Below are 24,291 nucleotides of genomic sequence, written 5' to 3'. Positions count from 1 at the left end.
ACTTAAAGGTAAAATCTTGACCTAATTTGCCCTCTTTGGATTTGCATCTAATCAACTATCCAAATGAGGTAAGCAGTGCCAGTAGTGTCCCTCCATGAGGCTTCTCACATTTCACAACACCGCACACATCTGTGTGGGTAACCCTGGCAACCTCTCATGGGTATCCAAAGGAAGCACAAGAATGCTGTTTACAAAGTGTCTCATGAAAATAGCGATTTACCACAAACTGTTTGAGTCGGATCGGAAGTGTGTGATTATATGGGTGCTGCCATCTGTCAGTAGTTGAAGGGAGGAGGTGGAGCAAACCCCTAGAAGCTGAGAGGGGTCAGACGCCCCCTGCTGTCCCTCACTTAACTCTGCAAGCTGACTCAACATTGGGTTCAGTTACTTCCCAATAAAACCTGATTGCAGTCCCTGTTGGTGGCATAATGGCCATTGGGCATATACGTAATAGTTTAAAACAAACAGGGATAACTTTGTAATGGTATTCATTCAGGGCAGAAAGTGAGGAAAAAATGTTAAGTTTGTGTCGTCCTAGTAGGCCATGTCTTAGATCAGTATAGCACCTTGGTCAGTTATACTACAAGGTTGAACACTACCCTATTATTTTGGAGTAGCCTTTCAGACTTGACCTCTCCCTGGAGACCGAGCTAAGCTGAGCCTGGCAGTGCCACAGGCTCTGAGACATTACTGCCAAGATGGACTAGGCTGCGCCAAATCTTAAATGGACATCTTCTCCCTCTGTCAACCATCCTGCTAAGCCAAGACCAGGTTTCTGCCATCCTGCACGAGTAGCATTTCACACTCCAAAATACAAAGATAAACTGCATGATGGTGTTAATCCGAGGCTCAGTTAGACTTAATGTTCAGTATATATCAAGAAATAAACCGGAATACAAGCAAAAAGAAAATTCAAGTGTAATTGTTTTTGTTGGCCTAGCAGTTACATGCATTGCATTTCATTTAAGCTATGCAATAACCAAAATTATTCAAAAATTAAAAAGAAATCTTATTTTGAACATCTTCACTCACAGACAGATGTGTTCAGTAGACTTTTGAGTTGTCAGCAAACACATCTGAACTTGTTGTTATGTCAGTGGAGAGCTATTTAGCAAAGAACGATGAAGAGAAGACTTTTCTGTTCTGGCAAAAAGAACTGTTAGGCTCTTATATGAATTAAAAGAAAATGATCTTATCTTTAATTCAGAATTTTACTTTCGAGACAGCATGAGCCAGCACAAACATGATCCAAAACTTAATACATTAAGATTTGTTTGACAAACGCATGTGAAATAAATTCAGCAATCCATGAACAATGCACCATAAGGTCAGGCTGCGAAATGATGTGAAAATGCAGCAAATATCTGACAGCTGTATTTGTCAGTGCTTCTGATGTTTACAAAAATGATCACTTGAAAAATACTTTTTCCATAGTTTCTGTTAGATGCTGGTATGTGTAGTGCAGTCCTTTTATTGATTGCGATTGTGTGTCCTCCAGGTTGGGGAGAGATGCCCAGCTCCCACACAAAATCAGATAGCTCTTGGGGGGAACCTGCAGCCTCTCCGGTCAGTGTGGACAATGGGACATCAGCCTGGGGCAAACCCACTGGGAGCTGTGGAGGCTGGGGAGACAGCAACCCAGACAGCTATGGCAGGGGAAACCCAGCGCTGACATCTGCATCTTGCAAACCTGGTAAATAGTTTAACCTTGTATGGTTTTACCAAGTTCGTATACCTTTGATACCACATGTTCTTCACTGCTGAAAAGTTCACTAATTCTGTCCTGATGAGTCAAGTCAAGGACATCAGTACAAGGGAAGCAAGAGCCCTGAAAATTTTATCCATTAATCCATAATGACCCCTAGTGGATATTTTAAAATGTTCAGATTACTTTTATGGTAGTAATGTGCAACACATTACACTTTCAGGTAATGTTAATGCTTAATAATTAAAGAGTTGTTTTACCCGAAATATATTTTAAATTGAAAGCTCACTAGCAAGAGGACAGCTAACTGGATGCATAACTTTAATATGAACCAGTCAGGTTGTGTTTTATATTGCTGGTTTATTACTGTTTTTAAGTATAGCATGTACTTTGTATTTTACTGTTTTTTGGCATGATGATAAGTTAGTAATTTTAGTATATGTCCCCAGTGCTGCTTGTTTTACATCTTTTCTGTGAAATGTTTTCCAGCCCCCAAACCTATGCAAGACGGATGGGGAGGTGGAGGTGAAGAGCTGAACTTGTCGGGGGGTCAGTGGGATGCTGAGGAGGGAGACATGTGGAACAGCGCTGCCTCCCAGGAGAGCAACTCCTCCTGTAACTCTTGGGGCAATGCATCTAAAAAGGTCCAACAGAAGGTGCGAAGCAGGAGTAATTGCATACAGACTTGTCTCCCACAACTAAAGCAATTATTTCATATTACGTATTCATAATAAAATATTACTAAGTTAGTGTGGTAATTATAATTTTCTAACATTATCTCTCCCAGGGAAAGGTCCCAGGGAAGCAAGAAGATGCTTGGATCATGAATTGTCTCATCAAACAGTTGACAGACATGGGCTTCCCTGTGAGTTGACGTGACACTAAACTGCTGCACTGCTTTTACTTAATTCTAGGAGCTAAAATGTGATTTGGTTTTTTTATATTTATGAAAAGCTAAAGATGCCTAGTGCACAGCAGTGCTACTCTCCTGTGTCTCAGCTGCTGCATTAGACTAAAAAAGATCAAAATTCCAGTGCACACCAGGATATGACTGACACTATTTTAGTGTTATTTACACTGAAAACAAGAATGAATGAACTGCATGTCTCGCGTTTTGCTTCATCAGATTTGCCCTGTGAAACTGATGAAGCATCAAAGTGAATTATTATAATTGCTATTATTAATTTACCTTTGATCAGTAGTTGTGGTTGTAACATCCTGTTAAGAATTTCTCCTCGAAAGGAGGAAACCTCACTATGTAGAATTTGAAAGTTTCCAACTTTGGCGCCACCCAGAGTCAACATCAAAAAATGTGTTTTGATGTAAATGTACTTTGGTGTAAAAAATCTTTATTTTGTTGCCTGTTAGATGTATGCTAGTTTGTCCGCTCTGACAATGATTGTCATTTAACCTGCAATGATCGGTTGATTAATGTATTAATTTATCTGCAGAAAATTAATCTGCAGCTATTTTGATCATCAATCAGTGATTTTGAGTTGCTTTTAAGAAGACAGTGGATATGGATATGGATGTGAATGTTTTCTTGGTTTCCTCTGTTTTAAAATAGTGAAACTAGCTACTACGTCACCTGAGCATGATAAATTATGATGGACAATATTAACAATTTTCTCAAAATCAACAGATTAATAAAAAAAAAAAGTAATTGTTAGATTCAGTCCCAAGTGTCATTGGTCATTTACCAGTTATCAGTATATTTCATTTCGATTTGTTTCTGCATTGCTGATGCTTTCTGGGTTATTCTCCAGAGGGATCCGGCAGAGGAGGCTCTGAAGAGCAACAACATGAACCGGGATCAGGCCATGAGTGCTCTGCTGGAGAAGAAGACAGAGTTGGACAAGCGGGGGATGGGGATTACTGGCCACGACTACAACAACGGGCTCATCAACAAGCCTATGAGCTGCCCTCGGCCTCCACTTCTTTCCAAAGACCCCTCTACAGACCCCCGCTTGCCCTTCATGGATAAGGTAAATCATTTATTTTTCTAAAAATATGCTGTCAATGAAATGGTTTTGCATTTTAATGCTGGATGGGGCTGTATGTGGGGTAGGTAGTATTTAATAGCTGGTGTGGTTGCAAAATATCACTGGGAAAATTCAAGATACATTTAAGACTGTAAGTTTTAAGACCTTGTTACTCCATAATAATCAGTTTTGACCTTTTTTATTCCCCAAAAACATCTTAATTTGATAGAATACTATTAATCCCCAAACAAACTAGAGACACAATAACTTTGCCCTATTTTCCCAATTTATTATTACCATTTTGTGTCTGGGGGGGGGGGCATTGTATACTTTGATGTAACTTCAGATAAAGCATTCAAATTCCAAACCAATGAATGTAGACATTTGATTTCAAGACTTTTTAAAAGACCTTCTGGCAGTGTGTGGTCTTGTCAAACTCACAATAGTGGAATAGATGCAGGGAAACTGATAAAGAAAATGGATAATGAAACATCCCTTTCTTTCTTTGTCCAGCAGATGCAGAGTGGAATGTTTGGCGGTGGTGGAGCAGCACAAGCCCGGGCCATGCAGCAGCAGCAGCAGCAGCAGCAGCCGCCTCCTCAGCCACCAGTGCCGCCTCTCAGTTCCTCTCAGCCTAGTCTACGTGCTCAAGTGCCTCAGTTTCTCTCCCCTCAGGTATGCACACAGACATGTGGCCTCATTTCTCAATTACTACGCAAACACACCAGTAGGCAAATCGTTTTAATGTATGCAATCATAAATTTTTTACATTCAGATTACAGTCTTTAAAAAAAAAAAAAATCTCTGCTATGAGTTTCTCATCTATTATGCATAGGTTCAGACCTCTTAGAGCTTTATTTCAATAATGGGACAGATTTTGTTGGCCATTCAGACCTTACAAATTACAAATGGACCATTTGTACACCAACACAACACAGATTTACATTCTGATCTTGCATTTTGTTTTTAATGTGTTGATACTTTTCCCACAGGTTCAAGCACAGCTCTTACAGTTTGCAGCAAAAAACATTGGTCTGAATCCTGCACTTTTAACCTCACCAATAAACCCTCAACATATGACCCTTCTGAATCAACTTTACCAGCTGCAACTGGTGAGTCTCATTTCTACCTCCTCTGCTTTCAGTTTTATTGCATACATTAGATATAATTGCCTGTACTATAGCACGCAGGCCAATTATCTGGGATCCCAAACCTCCAAAGACCAAATGCATTTTTAATTGGACTGTAAATTTCTGCTTCCATATTTTTAGAGGAATGCAGATTGAGCCTTTTTATGACATGCCAGTTTGGTATGTTTGGGTTCTGTTGACTTATAAGTGGATTTACAGACACAGTGATGTCTATGCCTTATACCTGATACACAGGCATACCAGCGTTTACAAATTCAGCAGCAGATGTTGCAGGCGCAGCGCAACGTTTCTGGCCCCATTCGACAACAAGAGCAGCAAGTATGTTTACCCTCTTAATCTTAATTTTTTTTTTCCTTTCCATGACCTCGATTGCTCATCTGATCGATGAAAAATCCCATTTTTTCTGAGTTACAATTGTTTTACCAAAATAAAGCTGACTGAAGTAAAGCTACAAGCCAATGTCTATTTTGATTTAATCGAGATCCTTAACACCTCTGCATTATTGTACTAAATAATTCTCCATTGTGATGTAATCCCAGGTTGCACGTACAATCAATAACATGCAGCAGCAGATCCAACAGCACCAGCGTCAGCTGGCCCAGGCTCTGCTGATGAAGCAGCAGCAGCAACAGCCGCCCCCCTCCCACCCTGGCCTGCATCCTGGTGGGGCCAAATCCACCCTGGATTCATTTCCAGGTCACCCCCAGGCTCCAGGCCTCCCTGACCTGCAGACCAAAGAGCCGCAGTCATCTCCCAACACCTACAGCTCCTACTCTCTCTGTGAGTGCCATTAACCTTTCTCTTTTAATAACTAAAGCTGCGTTAATCCTCATGGGTTTTTGTGACAACATCTGTCTCTCTTCACAGCTGGACTGAATCCAAACATGAATGTAAACTGCATGGATGTGGGAAGTCTGTCTATGAAGGAACCCCCCCAGCCTCAGTCGCGCCTCTCACAGTGGACGCATCCTCACTCCATGGAAAGCCTCTCTGGAAACTCCTCTCCTCTGGAGCCCAACCTGGGCAAGCATGGTGAGAAATCAAAGGGAATTCTGGGTAATTAAAAGACCCCATTAGAGAACACTTTGTATTACACTCCTAAAAATCAATAGTAACAAGGTATTTGTTTATCCTTTTCTAAAGTAATCCTCATTTTAATTTAACTTTTCTCAGGTGCCAACTTGGGACCCCCTGGTAAGCCCCATCAGCTGGAGGACTCTTACAGCCCCTACAACCTGATGTCCAGCTCAGAGTCTCCTACCAGCCCCCTGGTCCCCCCAGACAGCTGGGGGCAGGGCAAGAGCAGCAGTGACAAGATGGCCAATGGGACCAATATCAACTGGCCACCAGGTTTGAACATTTGAAGTATTTACTATTGATGTTTGTCAGTGTCATAGGGAGCCAGATGTAGATAATTCTTGTTTGAAATTCGCCATGTGGACAAGTACTGATATCACTTAATATTTTTCCATTCCTGATATATTAAGTAAACAGAACTGTTCAGAACTGATCAGTTCGTCTAAAACCATTAACCATTCAGATAAACTTCAGCAGCCAAAATTGCCAAATAGTTACCAAATACTTGGTAGCGGTCAGCTCATTACAGATTTTAGATTTCCAGTGAGTAATCTTTAGTGTTAAAGAATGGTGAGAAAAAACATTTTCATTTTTAACAATTTAACTTTGATTTTTAGAGTTCTGCCCCGGTGTACCCTGGAAGGGTCTCCAGAATATCGACCCTGAGACCGACCCCAACGTGACCCCCGGCAGTGTCCCCAGCGGGCCCACCATCAACACCAACATCCAAGATGTCAACCGCTACCTGCTGCGGGACAGGAGTGGAGGTGAGGATGGGGTCAAAGAGTTTAAGAGAAAGTGTCTCACTAAAGTATTTGTGTTGTGGTCCTGGCCTACAAGTGTAATGACAGGTCACAGTATAGCCAAAACACAATTAATCCAGGCAGAATTTTAAAAAAATCTATAAAATAAGCTCACTCAGGGTCACCATGTATTGTAAGCCCACTAAAATTGTCTGACAGTATCATGTAGCTGCTGCCACCAGAGAGGCTGCTTTTTTTCCTTTTGTTCTTCATTTTCCTACTTTTAACTGCCTCTGCAGTTATTGTCATTTACCAATTTATCCTCTTCTTAATGATCTTACTGTCATCATTTTATAGTGCATTTTTCTTTACTCCATTTTCTCTCTGCTGCTATTCCTTATTTGTTTGTGTCTGTCTGTTTGTGTTGATGGCATCGGCTTAGGCTCCTCTCCCACTTCATCTCAGAACGAGGCTCTGCCTCCCTCCACTGATTGGCCAGTCAGTGCCTACACTAGCTCGTTCAGTATGTCGTCCCCGGAGACGGACGATGCAGGTACATGGTTTATCCCTAAAGCCCCCCAACCCACCCACCCACATTGCAGTGACTGAATCACTGCAAGTCAACATTATCCTCTCCCTCCTGTTACTGTAACAACCAGAGCCTCGGTGGCTCACTGGAGAACCACATGTCCTTCTGTCCATTCAAGTCACTGATCCCGATTAAATACGACCCTCATCTGAACCCACTCCCTGTCAACTTTGCCTCTCATGCAGTGCATATTTCCCCCGTGGTGTTAGTGTATCTAGTGTATCTCCCTCCTCCTTGTGTCATGGCATGGGAAGTGTTGTCCTTTAGGCAGATTTTCATTTTGCTCTACGGGACTGTGGGAGCAGCTGCGTTTCAGTAACGTGGTCAGGCCAACCTCATTTTCACTCTTTTTCATCCAGGCAAGCTGTCGGAGATGAAATCTACTTGGTCTCCAGGCCCCATTTCTCACAGTCAGGCCTCTCTTTCCCATGAGCTGTGGAAGGTCCCCCAGGGCCCCCGGAGCACCAACACGGCCCCTTCCCGCCCGCCGCCCGGCCTCACCAACACCAAGCCTTCCTCGACTTGGGGGGGCACCTCCCTGGGCCTGGCTCAAGGCTGGAGCAGCTCTTACACCACAGGTGGTCTTAACAGTGAAATATTTAGAGTTAATTATTACAGTCTTACTAGGTTCTGTCATCAGTCAAAGCTAAAATGTTTGAACCTATTCATCTGTCTTTTACAAACATTTTTTATTTGTTAATAAAGAAGGTGATACAAGTAGTCAACCAGATGACGCCAGCTGTCATTTTTATTTTTGTTAAATCCAAAGTGACCATTTTTATTAACTCTTATTTTCACAAGAAATTACTTCAAATCACCTCAAGAGTGTGAAAATGTAGAAAGAAAAACATTCAATAAAAAATGAAATTACTTAAGATACTGTGATTTCACAAGACAGATAAACAGGTTTATGTGTTTATTTTGGTAGTGAGTAGACTACAGATTTAGCATTCTTGCAATTCTATTAGAATGTTTTTTTTGGCAGACAGTCTGGCAGCAACGTGTCAGCTCATGTTCTTGTCCATTATGTGAAAATAAGGGAAATAAAAATAAAAACACGAAAGTGGTCGAGACTACTGCATAGACATAAAGTTCAGACCTTCTTTAAGCTGTCATGAAATGCAAGTTTTCTAAATGTCAGATTAAGGAGCCGCTGTGATAGTTTGTATAGTCGTGAGGTCTGTATTGTGGGCGTAGTCAAAGAGCAAGCAGCACTTTGATGTGGCGTGCAACCACAGGTACAGAATAGGCGGGCATGGCAACGACTTAACTAAATCCTGTTGTGGTTGACCAAGTGTCAACTGACACTGTGTGTAGAAATTGACACACCCATTCAGTTTTGGAAACAGATTTTGGTTTCACATGAGTTTGGAAAGCATACTTCATGCTAACAAATGTCTGCCTTTTGTGTGTCTCTCAAATACACAGCAGGTACCACATGGAGTACAGACAGCTCCACCAGGACCAGCAGCTGGCTGGTTTTGAGGAACCTCACTCCACAGGTAACAGTTTACAGTCAGCTGCTTTCTCTTATCCCTGACCAATTTAATCCTCCTATACAATTAAGTGTATCTGTCCACTAATTGCCTTCTCTGGGCGTGTTTGTGTCCCAGATTGACGGTTCAACTTTGCGTACGCTGTGCATGCAGCACGGCCCGCTCATCACGTTCCACCTCAACCTGACACAGGGCAGTGCTGTGGTGCGCTACAGCTCCAAGGATGAAGCTGCCAAGGCTCAGAAGTCCCTGCACATGTACGTCTCCTAATGAACTGCTTCAAGGGGTTTAGCTCAGTTGACTTTCAAGATGTTACTCATTTATTTTTTGTCTTTGCCCCTGTCATCTCCATCCAGGTGTGTGCTCGGAAACACAACCATCCTGGCAGAGTTTGCTGGGGAAGAGGACGTGAACCGCTTCTTTGCACAGGGCCAGTTGCTTGGCGGAACAACCAGCTGGCAGGCCACTCCAGGCACCAATCAGACCAGGATGGGTGGGGCCGGGTCCGGCGCCTCCCATCCCATCGGACACTCGCCTCACTGGAACAACAACAACAGCAGCGCTGGCAGCAGCAGCAGTAGCAGCAGCCTGGGAACAGGTGGAGCAAAGACGGGTGGAGAGTTGCTGTGGGGTGGCGTGCAGCAGTATTCCAGCCTGTGGGGACCTCCGAGTGCAGAGGAGGGACGGGTCATGGGGAGTCCCACCCCAATCAATACGCTGCTGCCTGGGGACCTGCTGAGTGGGGAGTCCATGTAAGATGGAAATGCCCAGGTTTGACAAACACCAACAAGAGCAAAAACCTTGCAAATCATTGTGGAGATAATCAGTGTGGGTGTAACCATGAAAAGGAGAGACGAGAGGAGGATGAGGTTACATCCTCGCTGCTCGCCCTCGCCAGCCTCCTCTACTCCTTTTTTTTTGTTTTTAGTGACATTTCAGTTGCAGTTCTTATATGAATCTCAGTGAGAGACTTTGGCCACAGTGTTCAGTTCTTGCTTTTGGAGACACAGGAAGAAGTCTTTCATCCAGCATAGACCGAGAACTTTTTACAGAAATGAACTTTTGAGAATTTGACGTGTGAAACTTGTACTTTGGTCAAACTGACACAGTGACGAGCTGCCATCTTTGAACTTGCGTAATCCCTCTCCGCCTTTTGAGGCAATCATACTGCACCTCAGAGATCCATTATAAGGCATCATTCCCAAAGTAAAAACCCTTCAATCAGAGTGGTTGTCGAACTTTCAGCTGAAGCAGACTCAACATTTGTTTGTCTCAGCACTAATATTAGCCTTAACCTCTTTCCTGCCCTGCTATCCTCACTCACTGTACTTGGTGAAGAAGCATACGGACACTTGCACACCCTTATTTCTGAGCCAGAGAAACCTGAGTGGAGAGTACATGCTGCTGCGGCTTAACATAAGCAACCACAGCTCACAACTTCAGTGCATTTTTTGCAAGCAGATTGAGTTCCCCACACAACGCTCAAAGGGAATGATGCAACTCTGTTCGCCGTGTTCAAGCCATTTATTTTTGTAGTGGTTTTTTTTTTGTTTGTTTTTGTTTTTTAAACCATTGTAAACAAAGCTAAGAACTGATGTGTCTGTCAATCTTACCTGGTGGGGTGGAAGAGTTTTGGGGGGTTGTCGCATGTACAGTTATAGATGCGATGGATGACAAAATGAACCACTGCTATTACTATGGAACTGTAAAGACAAATACTTCAATGCACCTCAACTCATCTGCGGGAGAACTCGCAGTTTGGTCTCAGTTTTTAGACCCTCTCACTGATGTTGTGGAAAACCTCAAGTCCTAAATGTTTCCCACCAGTGTGCAGTCAATGACCCCCCCAGCCCCCAAGCCCCCAACCCCGCTCCACCTGCAAAAACTCCATCTCAAGTGACGTGCAATATAAGCCACAGACTCTACCGTCCAAGCACCCTGCTATGACCTCTCACAGAAAGAGAGGAGATTATAAGGAATGACTGAACTGCAAAAGCTCTATCTGCCCTGCGCCCCCCACCCCACCCCACCCCCACCCCCAACCCTAAAACTGCCACTACTACCCTCTCATCCCCCCACCCACCCCCCAAGAGTGTGTGAGAGTCACTGGAGAGTAGCAAGCTGGTCTTCAACCACCTTCTGTACAAGATACAAGGACATACACAAAAGAGCACTTCTTCAGTCAGCCTACTCTCCACTCTTATGCCAGTGACTAGTTCTGGGGGAGGAGGAGGGACAGGTGTGTGTGTGTGTGTTTCTGTGTATGTTTGTGTTTACGTGTGCGTGTGTGCTTGGGAAGAAGGCATCAAACCAAAACGAGAGGAGCCCATTTTCCTTTTTACCCAGAAGACCAGATGACCTTTATTTCTTTTTGTCCAAATTTGCGTAGGTAAAAAAACAAAAAAAGGTATGATGCAAAGATTTGTGAATAGGTGGTCTGTCATAGCACTTAGCAAGAGCGTCACAGCTCGTTATACCCTTAATGCCAACAAATAGAAGAAAGGAGAAGCAACACTGGCAAATAAAAACTGAAAAAAAAACAAGGACAAAAAGCAATCTGCTTAGTGGCTTCTCTATATACTTATTTTTTAACTTAACATGGATGTGAAGATGTTTGGTTTTTTTTTTTGGTTTTTTTTTTTTTTTTTTTTTTTATCCTTCTTCCTTCAAGTCGGTGGGACCAGGAAGGATGTCAAAAATGGTAGCAAAGCGAAGGGAAATACAAAGAAAGGACTAACTCAACTGATGATGGGTGCAGCAGGGAAGGACCCCAAAGCACCCATCCTTACCCTCTTTATCAAAGTAAATATCACTGTTACATTGCATACTTTGAAATCTTTAGCCTTGGTATCTGGAAATGCTCAATGTGTTCATGTTCTACTGGGTCCAGCAGGGAGGATCGCCATCTTTTTCATCCTTTTGTTCTTTTCATCTTCTTTCTATTGGAGGCCCTGCCAACCTGTGTGATAGTGTGGCCACTGAGTGCCTGCCTGCTGCAGAGCGGCGTCCTCTCTGCAGCAGCCCTCACCCCCACCCTCCCGCTCGCTCAATCCCTCCCTGCAGATCCCTACAGACTGGCTTCCCTCCTCTTCCTCCACCCCTCGGCCTCCGGGCCAAGAGCAGCTCTTTCAGAACTGGCCCACCTGTATTAAATTTACTACTACTACTACTGCTGCGCCAGAGTCTGTCCTCAGCAACCTCCAGTTCCTCTTTCTGTCTCTCTCTCTCTCTCTCTCCCTGTCTGTCTCTCTTTCTCTCTCTGTCTCTCTCCTGCAAGGATCACTTTAGCCAGAGATGGAGATGTTTGATGTGTTTTGTTTTGTTTTTTTCTTGGGTTTCACTTACGGAATTGCCAGTGTGCATTTTTATTTTGTTGTTGTTATGAAGTTTGCTGATATTGTTGCTGTTATCTTTGATGATATAGATAATGATTTTTTTTTTCTGATAATGATTTAATGGCTTTTTTGAAACATTGGCCTTTATGCAGTGTTCAGCTTCTCTCCTGCCCTTCCCACTGCCTCTGAGGCAGAAGCAGTGTGCAGTTTTAGAGGTACGCCTCGGCCGTGCAGCAAGGCCATACGAAACACTGCAGATCTCGGCAGAAAAGGCTGGTGGGGAAGCTCTTGTTGGAGTCAGACAGGGGATTTGAAGAGTCAAATCAAGTGGGGGGGGGGGAATGTTGTGTAGTCAAAGGTTGTCCAGGATAGTGAGCCAACTTCCTTCGTCTATCCTGGGGCACCCACCTCCACTCTATGTCGTCTCATAACACACACACGCACACACACACATCCCTTTTAGTGTTAATGGGCCTCACTCACACTGGTGCTTTATGTTTAACTCTGGGAGCACTCAGTTACACTTAGAACCACCTCAACTGACAACAGCCTTCCATTTCTATGCAAAGACAAGGAGGTGTTCTGTCACAGCCCCCCACATCTTCACTTATCTCTTGATCTTTACTACCAGGTAGCTTCCCTTGAACCCCCCCCCCCCCCCCCTCGGATTAAATGAAAGGGATGCTGAAAGAGCCTCTCTTCAAAGGTTTACTCTCCCACTGTGTGGACACACCTACTAGATGACACTAAACGACCTGCTGGATGCTCTAGTGGTTGGCAAACGGTCACTTCTTCAGTCTCGTGCCAACTGATCTACAAATATCTACTTCTTCCACCATGCCATATCCTAATTTATCTCCACGGAGATGAGACTTAAGTTTCCTTTATCGCTGCAGGAGCATACACCACAGGCTCCAGCTGTAGGAGGCTCGAGGAGTAGAGGGGCAGGACAGATGAATGGTGCTGGTCTTTTACAGACAGGGGACTGGAAATTTAGTGAAGAAGCAGGCTGCAGGCGGAGGGGCGGGGATCCCTGTATGTTTCTGTGCACTGTTTATGGGTTACATCGGGTACATCTCTTTAAATACCAAAAACATCTTTTTCTTTATCATCAAGGTTTTTCGCAAAAACTAAAAACTACAAAAAAAAAAAAGTCTGTTTCAGCTGTGCACTGCGAGGCTGAGATGTCTGTGTTCTGTTTCTCTGCAAGCTGCCGTCTTCTCGCCCCCATCTGGGCTCGTTCTACGGGCCGCATGTGGGGAAACTGTATCCAGGTGGTCCACTCTGGACCTCCAGCCTGAAGGTCGCGCCAGCCAATACATATAACAGGTCATTTCTGCACATCTGGCTTTGGGGTCAGGATCTAAGCAGGGACCCGGCGTATCAGCAGAAATAGGGACACACCTCAAGTTCGGTACCAAGTCTTAAAACTTTCGGGATTTGCCCTCTTCCAGAGTCACTTTAGACTCGCATTCAACAGAACAATCACTATTGCCTGTGTTGTCTGTTTGTGTGTTATTTGTTCCTGCAAACCTGCATTTACTCCACACTGGACTTGAATCAAGGAACTGGCGTTGAAGCGGGGGAGTGGAATAGAGTAGGAGGATGGGTGGCTGGGACGGAGGTCGAGTCTCAGATGTGCCCTGGATTTCTTGGCGCAGCACCAGCACTGAGAGCCCCGACCCCCCACCACCACCAACACCAACACCCCTCGCCTGCACTCTTATCTACCTGTCTAGTGTTGGAAATCAGAAGTGCTCCCTTTTTAAAAAAAAAAATAAAAAAATAAGAAAGAAAAAAAAAGTCACATGGACTTGAAGGCAACTGGAGCTTGAGCAAAATACGCTTCTCAATCATGGATCAGACAAGGGTGTGGGGCAGGGGCCCCAAAAAAGAGCTGAATTAGCAACTCTCTTTAAAAACAAAGGCCTGGGTTGAATATGCACATGCTAGTTCATATACAGTATACAAGAAAGAGAACACGATGGGTGTGTGTGTGTATATGGCTAGATCTCTCTGTTTTCCACTTAGCCTAAGCCCCCTCCCTGCCCTGCCTTCAGCCCTAACCCTGTGTATCCTCCTCAACATGATATTTCCCAGAAGACAAGATCATAAACATATCAGAGTAATACAAAATAATGAAATCAAATACTTGAATCAAAAGAAGCGCCAATAATGTAATGTGAAAACTTTTTGTAGTGGTTTTTTGTCTCATTCATACACTTCAGAGATTTTTGATAGCATTGGTTCAGAGTGAATTAAATTTGAAATATGAGTGTTGTTGAAAACAAAGGTCGATATAAAGGCAAATTTACATCTGTTGTATTTTGAGTGTTTGCACAAGGCTGCTTGTACTGTATGTTGTACGAATGACTGTTTTAGTGCGTGAGGTGAATATTCGTGTGAGAGCTCACGATTACAGCGGAGGAACCTCCGCCTTGTGATTCTTTTCAATTCAGTATACTTTGGTTGTTGATTTTATTTGTTGTTTTGTTTGTTTGTTTTTTTTCTTTTGCTTGTCAAAAATATATTCTGATGTTAATTGTTACTAGCCTCTAGCGTTGCACTGAGTGTCGGCCTCACCCCTCATCCAGCTAAACGAACAACATGATACAAGTACTGAGGGGAGACGGGGACAGTTCATGTGTAAATGTTTACTCAAGGACTAAAATAAGTGTGTTTTTAAAATGTAATGTTTATCTACCTTAGTGGCTTTCATTGTGGAATAATCCAAGAAAGTATGGATCATAATTGAGTATTGCACCATTTTTCAGACTGTAAACCTAAAAAAACAAGAAAACTGAAAAAAAAAATCACATATGTATAAAAAAAATGCAGCAAAAAAAAAAAAAAAAAGTATTTTGCAGACCTGTGGCCATAGATTGGGGTAGAAGGACTTCAGCTCTCCCAAATCTGAGCAGCGGAGAGAGTGAAGGACGAGACATCAGACTGAGCCTTGGCTTGTAGGGCTCACTTCAGAGGTGCCTACCTTTTTGGTTTGTTAGCTTTTTGTTCTGTTTTCACGTATGTTCAATTCACTCATGTTGTCATTCATTTTCCTGCAAGGCCACTGACAGTTTACAAACACTTTGTTTTTTTCTGGAGTTCAGAAAAAATGAGCAACACAAAAGAATTAAACCAATGGAACGTTGGAAAAAGAAGAAAAACAAAAAGGACAAATGCTTCCATTAAAAAAAAAAAGAAAAAAGAAAGAAAAAAGTGCAACACTTCACAGAATGAAGATTTATTGTGCTACTTTCAGAACTCTGGGATTGAACAGTGTTGTCTTGTTCTGTTTAACCTTCTTTGTTCTGTGTTAAAGTTGATTTCATGGACTATCTGAAGCCTGTATGTTTTATTTTGATTATATATATTTTTTTTCCTTTATATAAAAACAACAGAAAAAGAAAAGGAAAAAAAAAAAAGACATGATTGCTCACTATCTTGCACACACACGAAAAAGTGGATCTTGTCTCAGGAAGGCCAGGGTTCCAGAGTACCAACTCCACGCCATTTTAATGTACATTTTTATGATGAGTAAAAGAAAAAAAAAAAGGATGATTTAGAAGAAACAATTCTAAGCACTGAAAGTTATGGATTTCAGAAGAAGAGAAAATACCTTTGTTTCTAAATCCGTAGCAGTTACATAATAACCAAATAATGGACTTTAAATGAAAATGGAGTGCTTTATATATAAATCTATATATTAAAATTGCTTTACATTTAAAAACAAAAAAAAAATGGTCAATGATTTTGATTGTTAAAAAAAGAAAGAAAAAGACCGTGAATAACATGCAAAATGCTGTATGTTTGAATCTTTATTGTGTTTTCTTAATGAGGTCCCGTCCTGACTGAATCAGGAACATTGTGCATTACTCTTTCTTTCCTCTCTCTCTCTCTCTCTCTCTCTCTGTCTCTCTCTCTCTCTCTCTCTCTCTCTCTGTGTCTCTCTCTCATTCTCCCACAGCGGGTATTATTATTATTATTATTGATATTAATAGATGAATCAGAATTTTGTGGAACATTTTTCACATTTTGGAGGATGTTTGTAAAACATGAGCTGGTTGTAAAGGATCATGAAACTATGCACAAGTGTTGGGGGGGGTGGGGGCGGGAGTGGGTGGAAGACGGGGATTCTATGGCCTACTTCATGGCTGATCTATTGCAGGGGTTTTTGGGGATCCAATGTGGGGTTTTTTTTTTTGTTTGTTTTTTGGTTTTTTTTCCAAAGGGGGCGGAGGGGCGAGGAGGAGGAGGGGTGGAGAGGTGGTCGAGCCCCCTCGCCTCCAGCTTCCTTCCCCTGATTTAGATTGACCTAGCGCTACATCGCCATGCTGTGTATTCCTAAAACCAATGAGCGTCTCACTCTTTAGCACTGTGGGATTCTAGCCTGTCACCCTCAAGGGTTTGTTTTGGGGTTTTTTTCTCAGTTGTTGTGGTTTTCTTGGAGGGTGGGGGGTTTGTGGGGGGGGGCACGGGATTAGGGCTGCTTTTTTTTTTTTTTTTTTGCCTTTTTTTTAAAAAAAAAAATATTAAGTAAAAATGTCTGTACTGAGATTTAATGAAAAGTCAGTGGCTTGTAATGTTTTATTTTTTTCTCTCTGTATATCTCTTCCTCCTCATAGAATGTGATTGTTAAATGACATGCACCGAAACAAATGTTTTCATGAACTATGGAGCTTCTTTCAAATATTAATAAAATAGCTTTTTTTCTTGGCTGTTAAAAAAAATGAGCATTTTGGTTATTTGGTGTTTGTCTCTCTGCATTGTATTTCACCAAACTGAGACCCTTTATTTGCCGGACATAAAGCCGCCTCTCCTCGCTCTCTGAGTTCTGTGGTCAAGCTGGGGTCATTTCCTCTACGCGTTTGCTGCAGCGTTTTCTTCTGATGCCAGAAGCCGCGTCAGGCTCTGAGAATGAGCTGTCTGGGACAGGCGTAGTAGTTGTCCTGTGGTTGTCGGATGTGGGGGTTTGCGTACACGGGGAAGCTGACTTCCTCCAGGTGTGAGGGGGACTCCAGGTTATTTTGGGGGACTGCAGCACTCTGCTGCTTCCTGGTCATTTCCTCGTAGATAGGAGCAGTAGGTTGTGGTCTGTGATGATGTCTTGCCCTCACCTACAACACATAATGTTTCAGGCTTAGAAATCAACTAAAATTAAATTTGTTTCTGGTCTAAGCAGCAGTAGATGATGCCCAAGTCAAATCTCCAGTACAACAGACAGCAGAGTAAAGGCTTGTTTAAGACCGCAAGATGTTTTTGGTTGACTTTGATGGTCATTTCTGTGGCTTTAGTTTGTTGCGAAATAACACACAGTATTGATGTACATGGAGTTACTATTATTTTATGCTAATCCAATTTCCATTTTGGATAATTCATCTTGATGACAAGTTTTTTTCCTTGGCCACTTCACATAATGTCTGATGATTCTGTGACTCATAAACCAGCGATGCCAGCAGCAATCAACAGGCTCTTAGTTGGCTCGGAAACCCACTCAATAAAACGTCGTCACTTTGCCAGGCTGCTATTAAATCTGACACATACATTGATTGCACAGCTGCCTTTGTTGTTTTTATTTACGGCAGTGGCTGCCTGAAAAAACATGTCAGTCAGTCAGAAATACTGCAAAATCATGTGACTGTCGAGAAGATGTACATCGAACGCAGGAGACAGTTGGGCCTTCAAAACAGAACATAACTGACCTCAGAAATGACACATCAAGTTTTTCACAGTCCGCATCTCCGCTGAGTGTTAGTTGAAGTGTAAATACTCACACATCTCTCCACGGCCAGCCAGCTGAGTGTGAGCAGAAGAAGCCCTGCTGCTGTGAAGATGGTCAGCAGCAGCGGAGGGTAACTGAGGGAGCACTGGCATGACCTCCCTGCATCACAAACACACCGATACACGTTAAAGTCGTATCAAGCGCCCAGGATTTAACTGTAACCAGGTGCACCACATACCTGTCCCTTCGACCAATAAAAACACCTTCTGAGCACCGAGGACGACCTGGTCAGAGCTGTTCCCCTTTCTGTAGCTCAGCTCCCACATGTAGAGTCCCGTGTCACTGGGCTCTAAATGGGATATGCTCACGTTGACCTGCAGGGAGTCCAGTCCTCCACAAAGCTGCAGACGACCCCTGCGCTCTGGGTCGACCCTGGGATCGCCGTCCTTTGCCATCGACAGCAGGGTCGTCTGGCTGTGGGCACTACGGTGGTAAAGGTGGAGGCCCGTCAGGCTGCCGTGCCGCTGCTGAGGGGAACAGGAGAGCTCCAGGGTCTGGCTCTCTGTCAGCTGCCTGAAGATCAGCTCTGCACAGGCTGGAGGAAAGGAATTTCAGGTATTGTTAAAATACATATTCACATTATTAATCTCCTGACTTTTCCTCTAGCACCACACTGGTGTCTTTCATTGAAATGGTTCGCCAAATGTTTGATGGATAAGCCGTAAAATTGTGTGCAGATATTTTGGTGCCAAGAAGAAGAAGATAAATTTTAAGCTCAAACTTCAAATTCCATTTCAATAGAAGCGTGTTTAGTTCTAACCGGAAAATGTTAGCTTATTCCAATGTTAATATACTAGTCTATCTTAGTGAACACGATTCACATAATGTTAATTTACCTGCTTAACACCAGTATGCAATCAGTTCAAAGCAGAGTTGTGTTTAGGTACAGTCCCACAGAGGCAGACCAAAGCCACATAACTGTGCTCTGACATTCCTCCCAGTGAGAAATAACAAATAATCCTGTACATAATTGTCGCGATAAAGAAGCTACAAGATCTGCAAAAATTCTGACTCTTATAAGCTTAAGTTGTTTAGTTTTACAAATATCAGTTTGCATAGTGTTTGTAAGCGCTAACATGAATTTTTCCTACCTTCAAATAGCTGAATGAAAATGAAAACGCACACCAAGCTCGTCTTCATGGCACAAAGTTGTACCAAAGTCATGTTGTGCTCTTCTTACTTGCTTCAGTCTTTTGTGAGACTTTGTGGACAGCCCTCTCAGTCTATTTATTGTTCTTCACCTCTGAACAGGAAGAGGACTTCAAAGCAAGAACTGCTGCTCTGTTAAAACACTGCGGCTGGTCTTGTGCACACTCTGACTGTCTTACTGACTTTTAAATGTTTCTCAGACTCAGGGTCATATTTAAAAGCCCGTCAAGTATAAACTTTGCCTAAAGTGGATACTCCAGTATAAATAATATAGCATTCAAATCTGATTTTGTATCAAGGGTGTGTTGCACAGCCTGATCGTGAACAGAGTCGCACAAAAGATATGAGCTGTTACTCTTCCGGCTGAGTTTAACAACCAGGTTTCGATAGGAAGGGAGAAAGGACGATAATATCAGTTTCATTCTGCATCACCGGAAATGTCTGCTGTGTACCAGATTGGTCTGAAGGTGCACTTCACTTCATTTCAGACAGTCTGGAGGGCAGTCATCATTATTATCATCATCATCAACTGTAGCAGCAGCAGAGAAGGGCTGTTGCTGGCTGTTGATATTCAGTGGTTTTACATAAACCACAACACCAAACAGTTAGTTTGCAGGAAGTGGTTTCTTATTTTATCAACATGCATGTGTCTGTAGATAAATGCACTGAATACAGTATACAGTAAATCTAGAAGAAATAATAAATTAATGTATCTTTGCGAAGCTTATAATGTTTACCTTTTGGTTTTAAAACACTAGTTTCATTAGTGTTTTTAACACGGAAAAAGGAGCTCCGTATGAGCGAGCAATACAAAATGAGAAAATTAAATAGCCAATAAATGTGACACAGTACGACGTTAGCAAAGAAAATGAAAATGAATTAAATAGAAATAGATTTTACAAGTGTACCTGGTAACTCTGTATCTGCAGTAATTAAAAGAGCTCATGATGCATGAGTACCAGGATACTCAAAATTACAAATAAGAGTATGCGTTTAGGTAATAAAATGTTAGTATTTTCCCCAGTTTTTCTCAGTCTACTTTTATTAAGCATCTTCCATTCTGGACCTTGAAAAACACATGGCTGTTGGGTATTATTGGTTGTGAAGAATACCAAAGATCAAAAGCCAGGAGAAAAAGATTTAAAAAATAACACAATTTCCTTTTCATTTTCGGGAGGCGCAGACAGAAGGATGATCACCTGAAGTGGCTCATGAGTGTGAAAGATGCAGTAAACATCTGCAGCTACTGTAGCTGTGCATTCAGTGGATTTATGTCTTTTAAAATATTCATATAAATTAAACTTTTGTCCTGGGTCTCAGGTGTGAGCAGATTAGTGGATGATTGGACTCAGGTGTGCAGTGCTGCTGCATGAAGTTTAAAATGCATCACTCCTCCGGTTGGTTTATTGTCTAGTGGGTCAGACAGGAGCTTCTACACTGTGGACCAGTTTGTGGTTTTGGGTTACATTCATGGAGACTTTGTACTTTTGGGTTAATCTCCTTGCTGGACTCTTGTTGTCTGGAATCTGCATGAGGTCATCTTTTGCTTTTCCACCTGAACATTACACGCAACATGCTTTACCTCAAAGGCCTCAGGTGGCCAAACACACTCCAGCTGAGGGAAGAGAGCAGGTGAATACTATCAGCGTGACCTGCCACCCAGACTCGCTGGAGATTATTATCAAAGCCGACATGTTTGGAGTCGGAGCTCCTGTTAATGGTGATGACCTGCGGCTTGGAGTGGAACACAGCGACTTCTGCAGAGCTACAGCGTCTTCAGACGATGAGTACAGAATCCTTGTCGGATTAGGGGACTGCAGCACCAAACACTGGGTAACGGCTAATTCATGCAGTTCAGACACAGTGCATCATAACTTCTAGGTCTAAACATTCCTGCTGTCCACAGATGACTGAAGACTCTCTGGTCTACACAAACCTCCTCATATACTCCCCTTCGCCCTCTGCGGATGGGCTGATCCGAATGGATGAGGCCGTTATTCCGATTGAGTGTCATTATGAAAGGTCTGTCTGCCTTTACAAAACTCATCTTTTAAAGCTCTCACTTTAAAAAAAAATAAATAAATAAATGTTTGTTTTCTATTCCTTAGGAAGTACACTTTATCCAGTTCTTCGATCATGCCTACCTGGATCCCCTTCATGTCTACCCAAGCTGCAGTAGAAACTTTGGAGTTTGGCTTGAGAGTTATGACAGGTGAGTTTGGTTTGTTGCTCTTTTTGTTTTGTCTTTGTCCGTGCTCATGATTGTTTTGACTTTTGCGCAGATGACTGGCTTTATGAAAGAAGCTCCAACGTGTTTTACCTTGGCGAGCCCATCGGCATTGAAGCCTCCGTCAGGGTTGGACATCACATGGGGCTCAGAGTGTTTGTGAGCAGCTGTGTGGCTACACTCTACCCAGACATATACTCTGTACCCAGATACGTCTTCATTGAAGATGGGTAAGCACTTGAAGGCTGTGACTCGATGTTAAATAAAGGGCAAGTGTGAAGTCTAGTTAGTTGCATCAAGTGAAGTCACTTGATTCAGTGTCTATGGCTGAAGAACTAAAGGTAGAAAAATTGAAATAAGTGAGCTTTCATACCTTTGTAACTTATTCCTCATCTCTGCTTTAGGCCTTCCAAAGTCAAAGAATGAAAGTTTGTTTGTAGAAGCTACTTCTTTATTTTAGGCTGTCATCCCATACACAAAACCTAAGACATTTAGACATGAACAATCTGAAGAGCGCAAGCTGAACTCTTGACTTGTTCACAGGACTTAATGAGGTAATACAATAACTTGATGTTAAAATATTAAATTTAAATGTGATTAAAGGCAGTATGAAACCATGTAAACACCACCAGTGACACTTCCCCATCCTTCACAGATGCCTGGTTGACTCCCAGCTCCCAGGTTCAAATTCCCACTTCTTACCCAGGACACAAGATGACAAGCTCCACTTGGTCATTGATGCCTTTAGGTTTCACGAGGAGGACAAAGGGGAGGTGAAACTGTATTTCAGTTGGCGTAGCTAAAAGTGGACATGTAGTTTTGCTTTAAAAAAATTTTTTTTGATACTTTCTTGCAGCTCTACATCACGTGCCACCTGAATGCTGTACCAGTAAATGATGCGCAGGCACCAAAAAAGGCGTGCACTTTTGTAAATGGAAAGTGAGTGTGATCCATCTGAAATGTCACATTCAACGAAATGCGTAAATGACAAAAGGGCAATCCTGAACCTGGACAGTGCTTTTCAGATGGAGGTCAGCTGACGGTAATGACTACTTATGTAGCCATTGTCAAATCCAAAATGAAGTTGGCCACACCCACGGTAAGCCCAGTAGCCCAGCCAAGTTTGGTCCTCGTGGGTTTGAGAAGCCAGCTGAACCCGAGACCTTCTGGAGAAGTGGACTGAAGTCCAATATGGGTAGGGTGTCTTATCAAAACTCCACATCATATGAACAACAGGGTCTGTCATTGGCTGGTGTTGGATGTGCTGACTGCAGACATCACCTGCAACTAAGACCAGCCAGTTTTTAAATAAACAGTTCATGCACCTTATCTGCCGCTATCTATTTCTCATGTATATACATACTGTTTTCTTTGTTTGTTCGTTTGTTTTTTTTTTTTGTTTTTGTATATTATATTGTGTGGGAAACTTTTTTTTTAATGCTTCTTTGTATTGCAACCCTGGCACAACAATTTCTTGCAGGATCAATAAAGTTCTTATCTTATGTGTTTCACCAGTAGATGTCAGGCTTTACTCATGGGTTTTGAACTCTTTAAAGCTGTATCATACTTGTCTATGTAGTGTGGGAACAGGAGACAAGAGTGGGTCCAATGCTGGTCTTGCCAACCATGCGGAAAAATGGGCCTCTCCCTGTGGAAGAGCTTCCTCCCGTTCTCAGCAAAATCAGCAGACCTGCTCTGTATGGCAGCCAGTGGAGGAGTGGAATAAATCACAGAGTTGGTAAGAGTTAAACTTGGTCATCAGTGGACAATTGTTTTGTTTTGTTTTTTTTTGTTTGTTTTTTTCTGATTTTTAGAGTCTCTTTGTGGCCCCTACTATGATTTTTGACAATGAATTTTCTGCCTAGAAAAGTGCTGTTTTGTTTTGTTTTTTTGTTTGTTTGTTTTTTTTCCCCAAGAAAGATTCTCACACCAAATTTTATTCCCAGATGTGGAGAAGGGATTACTTCCTGGTCTACCATCTACTCCAGACCAGGTGGAGGTTCAAACGTCTGAAGATAATAAAGATTTGGAAACTGTAAAAGATCTAAAAGGTAAAGCATGAAAAGATTTGTGTAAATGTCACTAGACATACCATTTTTATTATTATTCATTTTATTTTATTTTTTCATTACAGATGGAGATGCAGACAGTGAAGATGCTGCAGCTCCAGTGGTCACCTTGAAGCCAAAGGTGGCAGCGCTGGACAATAACAGCACAACTGGACTCGATGATGACAGCCCCACTGATCGGTTTACAGGGGATGTGATGGCTCTGTCAAATGCAACTGCTTCTGACTCTGTCCTTCCAGATACAAATGAACCAAAGAAAAAATAAACAATTCAAACTTATTCTTGTTGCCTTTTTGATATGGCTGCACACTGGACAAGCTGCAACTGTCTTAATGTCTGGATGAGCGCAGAAGTCTGCAGCAGGAGCCTGTTGCTGTTCTGCCAGGCAAAGTCTAGTTGCAGTAACAATGTAGAACACAAGTGCCAGTTGGTGTTTTCACTCTAGAAAAGCATCAGTAGTGTAAGGGCTCTTTTTTGTTTTGTTTTAAATGCTGTTAATGCAGCATTTAGAAATGGGGGAGCAATTCCAAAAATGTGAAATGAAAATTAAAGGGAAAACACCATGTATTGAAGTTTGACATCCATCTGGGGTGCAAATGATCTTTTCCTCTAAACATGCTATACAAACTGCAAAAACAATCTACTATAGAGTGAATTCTGAGCAACCGATGCCAGACTTCACTTCCAAATTAAACTTCAAAAAGGCAGCAAAATATCTTATATTTCATAAACCTCTATCTTTGCATTTAGTCATTTCTGTTTGAATATACATCGTTAAATTTCCAAACACAGCGCACATACTGAAAACCTGTTTAGAATTAGTAGGTCCATGTATTCAGGACCTAATGGTCTAGCATGCTGCATCATCATCACCATTGTAGAAGAAGTAAGCACACCGGAGCTGAAGGCTGTATAAAAAGGTATTTATAAAAGTTGTTTAGCAAGGTTTTGTTGCTGCCATGTATCAACACTGAGTTTAAAAAAAA

General features: G+C 42.4%; 3 protein-coding genes across 9 annotated transcripts in view; 2 read left to right on the top strand and 1 right to left on the bottom strand.

Annotated features, from left to right (window-relative positions):
- tnrc6c1 (trinucleotide repeat containing adaptor 6C1) overlaps positions 1 to 16,808 on the top strand; it is a 44,611-nt gene extending 27,803 nt beyond the window's left edge. For 4 of the 7 annotated variants that reach the window (XM_046414094.1, XM_046414091.1, XM_046414096.1 and 1 more), the window contains 15 exons: positions 1,499 to 1,693; positions 2,195 to 2,361; positions 2,493 to 2,570; positions 3,472 to 3,690; positions 4,201 to 4,362; positions 4,680 to 4,799; positions 5,073 to 5,156; positions 5,378 to 5,618; positions 5,706 to 5,870; positions 6,012 to 6,188; positions 6,533 to 6,682; positions 7,607 to 7,825; positions 8,676 to 8,749; positions 8,861 to 9,000; positions 9,100 to 16,808. In XM_046414094.1, coding sequence (XP_046270050.1) covers positions 1,499 to 1,693; positions 2,195 to 2,361; positions 2,493 to 2,570; positions 3,472 to 3,690; positions 4,201 to 4,362; positions 4,680 to 4,799; positions 5,073 to 5,156; positions 5,378 to 5,618; positions 5,706 to 5,870; positions 6,012 to 6,188; positions 6,533 to 6,682; positions 7,607 to 7,825; positions 8,676 to 8,749; positions 8,861 to 9,000; positions 9,100 to 9,499 — 2,591 coding nt within the window. In that variant the 3' untranslated portion in view covers positions 9,500 to 16,808. The remainder of the gene's footprint in view (positions 1 to 1,498; positions 1,694 to 2,194; positions 2,362 to 2,492; positions 2,571 to 3,471; positions 3,691 to 4,200; positions 4,363 to 4,679; positions 4,800 to 5,072; positions 5,157 to 5,377; positions 5,619 to 5,705; positions 5,871 to 6,011; positions 6,189 to 6,532; positions 6,683 to 7,606; positions 7,826 to 8,675; positions 8,750 to 8,860; positions 9,001 to 9,099) is intronic. The other 3 variants (XR_006845547.1, XM_046414093.1, XM_046414092.1) reach the window with 3 other exon arrangements.
- LOC124072603 lies at positions 13,850 to 19,304 on the bottom strand. The gene is made up of 4 exons (XM_046414113.1): positions 18,952 to 19,304; positions 18,039 to 18,395; positions 17,853 to 17,959; positions 13,850 to 17,195 (listed from the first exon to the last, which is right to left on the bottom strand). The coding sequence occupies exons 1-4, from the start codon at positions 19,022 to 19,024 to the stop codon at positions 16,983 to 16,985; spliced, it is 750 nt and encodes a 249-aa protein (XP_046270069.1). The 5' UTR covers positions 19,025 to 19,304; the 3' UTR covers positions 13,850 to 16,982.
- A 1,099-nt stretch (positions 19,305 to 20,403) lies between these two features.
- On the top strand, positions 20,404 to 23,582 carry LOC124072595 (zona pellucida sperm-binding protein 3-like). The gene is made up of 10 exons (XM_046414102.1): positions 20,404 to 20,842; positions 20,916 to 21,031; positions 21,118 to 21,221; positions 21,292 to 21,466; positions 21,892 to 22,009; positions 22,093 to 22,175; positions 22,262 to 22,431; positions 22,816 to 22,974; positions 23,183 to 23,287; positions 23,371 to 23,582. The coding sequence occupies exons 1-10, from the start codon at positions 20,480 to 20,482 to the stop codon at positions 23,568 to 23,570; spliced, it is 1,593 nt and encodes a 530-aa protein (XP_046270058.1). The 5' UTR covers positions 20,404 to 20,479; the 3' UTR covers positions 23,571 to 23,582.
- Positions 23,583 to 24,291: the final 709 nt, after the last annotated feature.

This window comes from Scatophagus argus, chromosome 16 (assembly GCF_020382885.2).
Source record: "Scatophagus argus isolate fScaArg1 chromosome 16, fScaArg1.pri, whole genome shotgun sequence".
NCBI classification, from domain to species: Eukaryota; Metazoa; Chordata; class Actinopteri; family Scatophagidae; genus Scatophagus; species Scatophagus argus.
The sequence above is the reverse complement of the archived record's forward strand: the minus strand, read 5'-3'. Positions and strand labels throughout refer to the sequence as shown.

Bases quoted from the DNA above. Each gene is read 5' to 3' on its own strand.
- LOC124072595 (XM_046414102.1), top strand. From the start codon at position 20,480: ATGGAGACTTTGTACTTTTGGGTTAATCTCCTTGCTGGACTCTTGTTG. The intron at 22,010-22,092 runs GTGAAACTGTAT...ACTTTCTTGCAG, and splicing joins ACGAGGAGGACAAAGGGGAG to CTCTACATCACGTGCCACCT. The intron at 22,176-22,261 runs GTGAGTGTGATC...AGTGCTTTTCAG, and splicing joins TGCACTTTTGTAAATGGAAA to ATGGAGGTCAGCTGACGGTA.
- LOC124072603 (XM_046414113.1), bottom strand. From the start codon at position 19,024: ATGACTTTGGTACAACTTTGTGCCATGAAGACGAGCTTGGTGTGCGTT. The intron at 18,396-18,951 runs GTAGGAAAAATT...CCTTTCCTCCAG, and splicing joins TTTCATTCAGCTATTTGAAG to CCTGTGCAGAGCTGATCTTC. The intron at 17,196-17,852 runs GTGAGTATTTAC...TATGTGTTGTAG, and splicing joins GGCTGGCCGTGGAGAGATGT to GTGAGGGCAAGACATCATCA.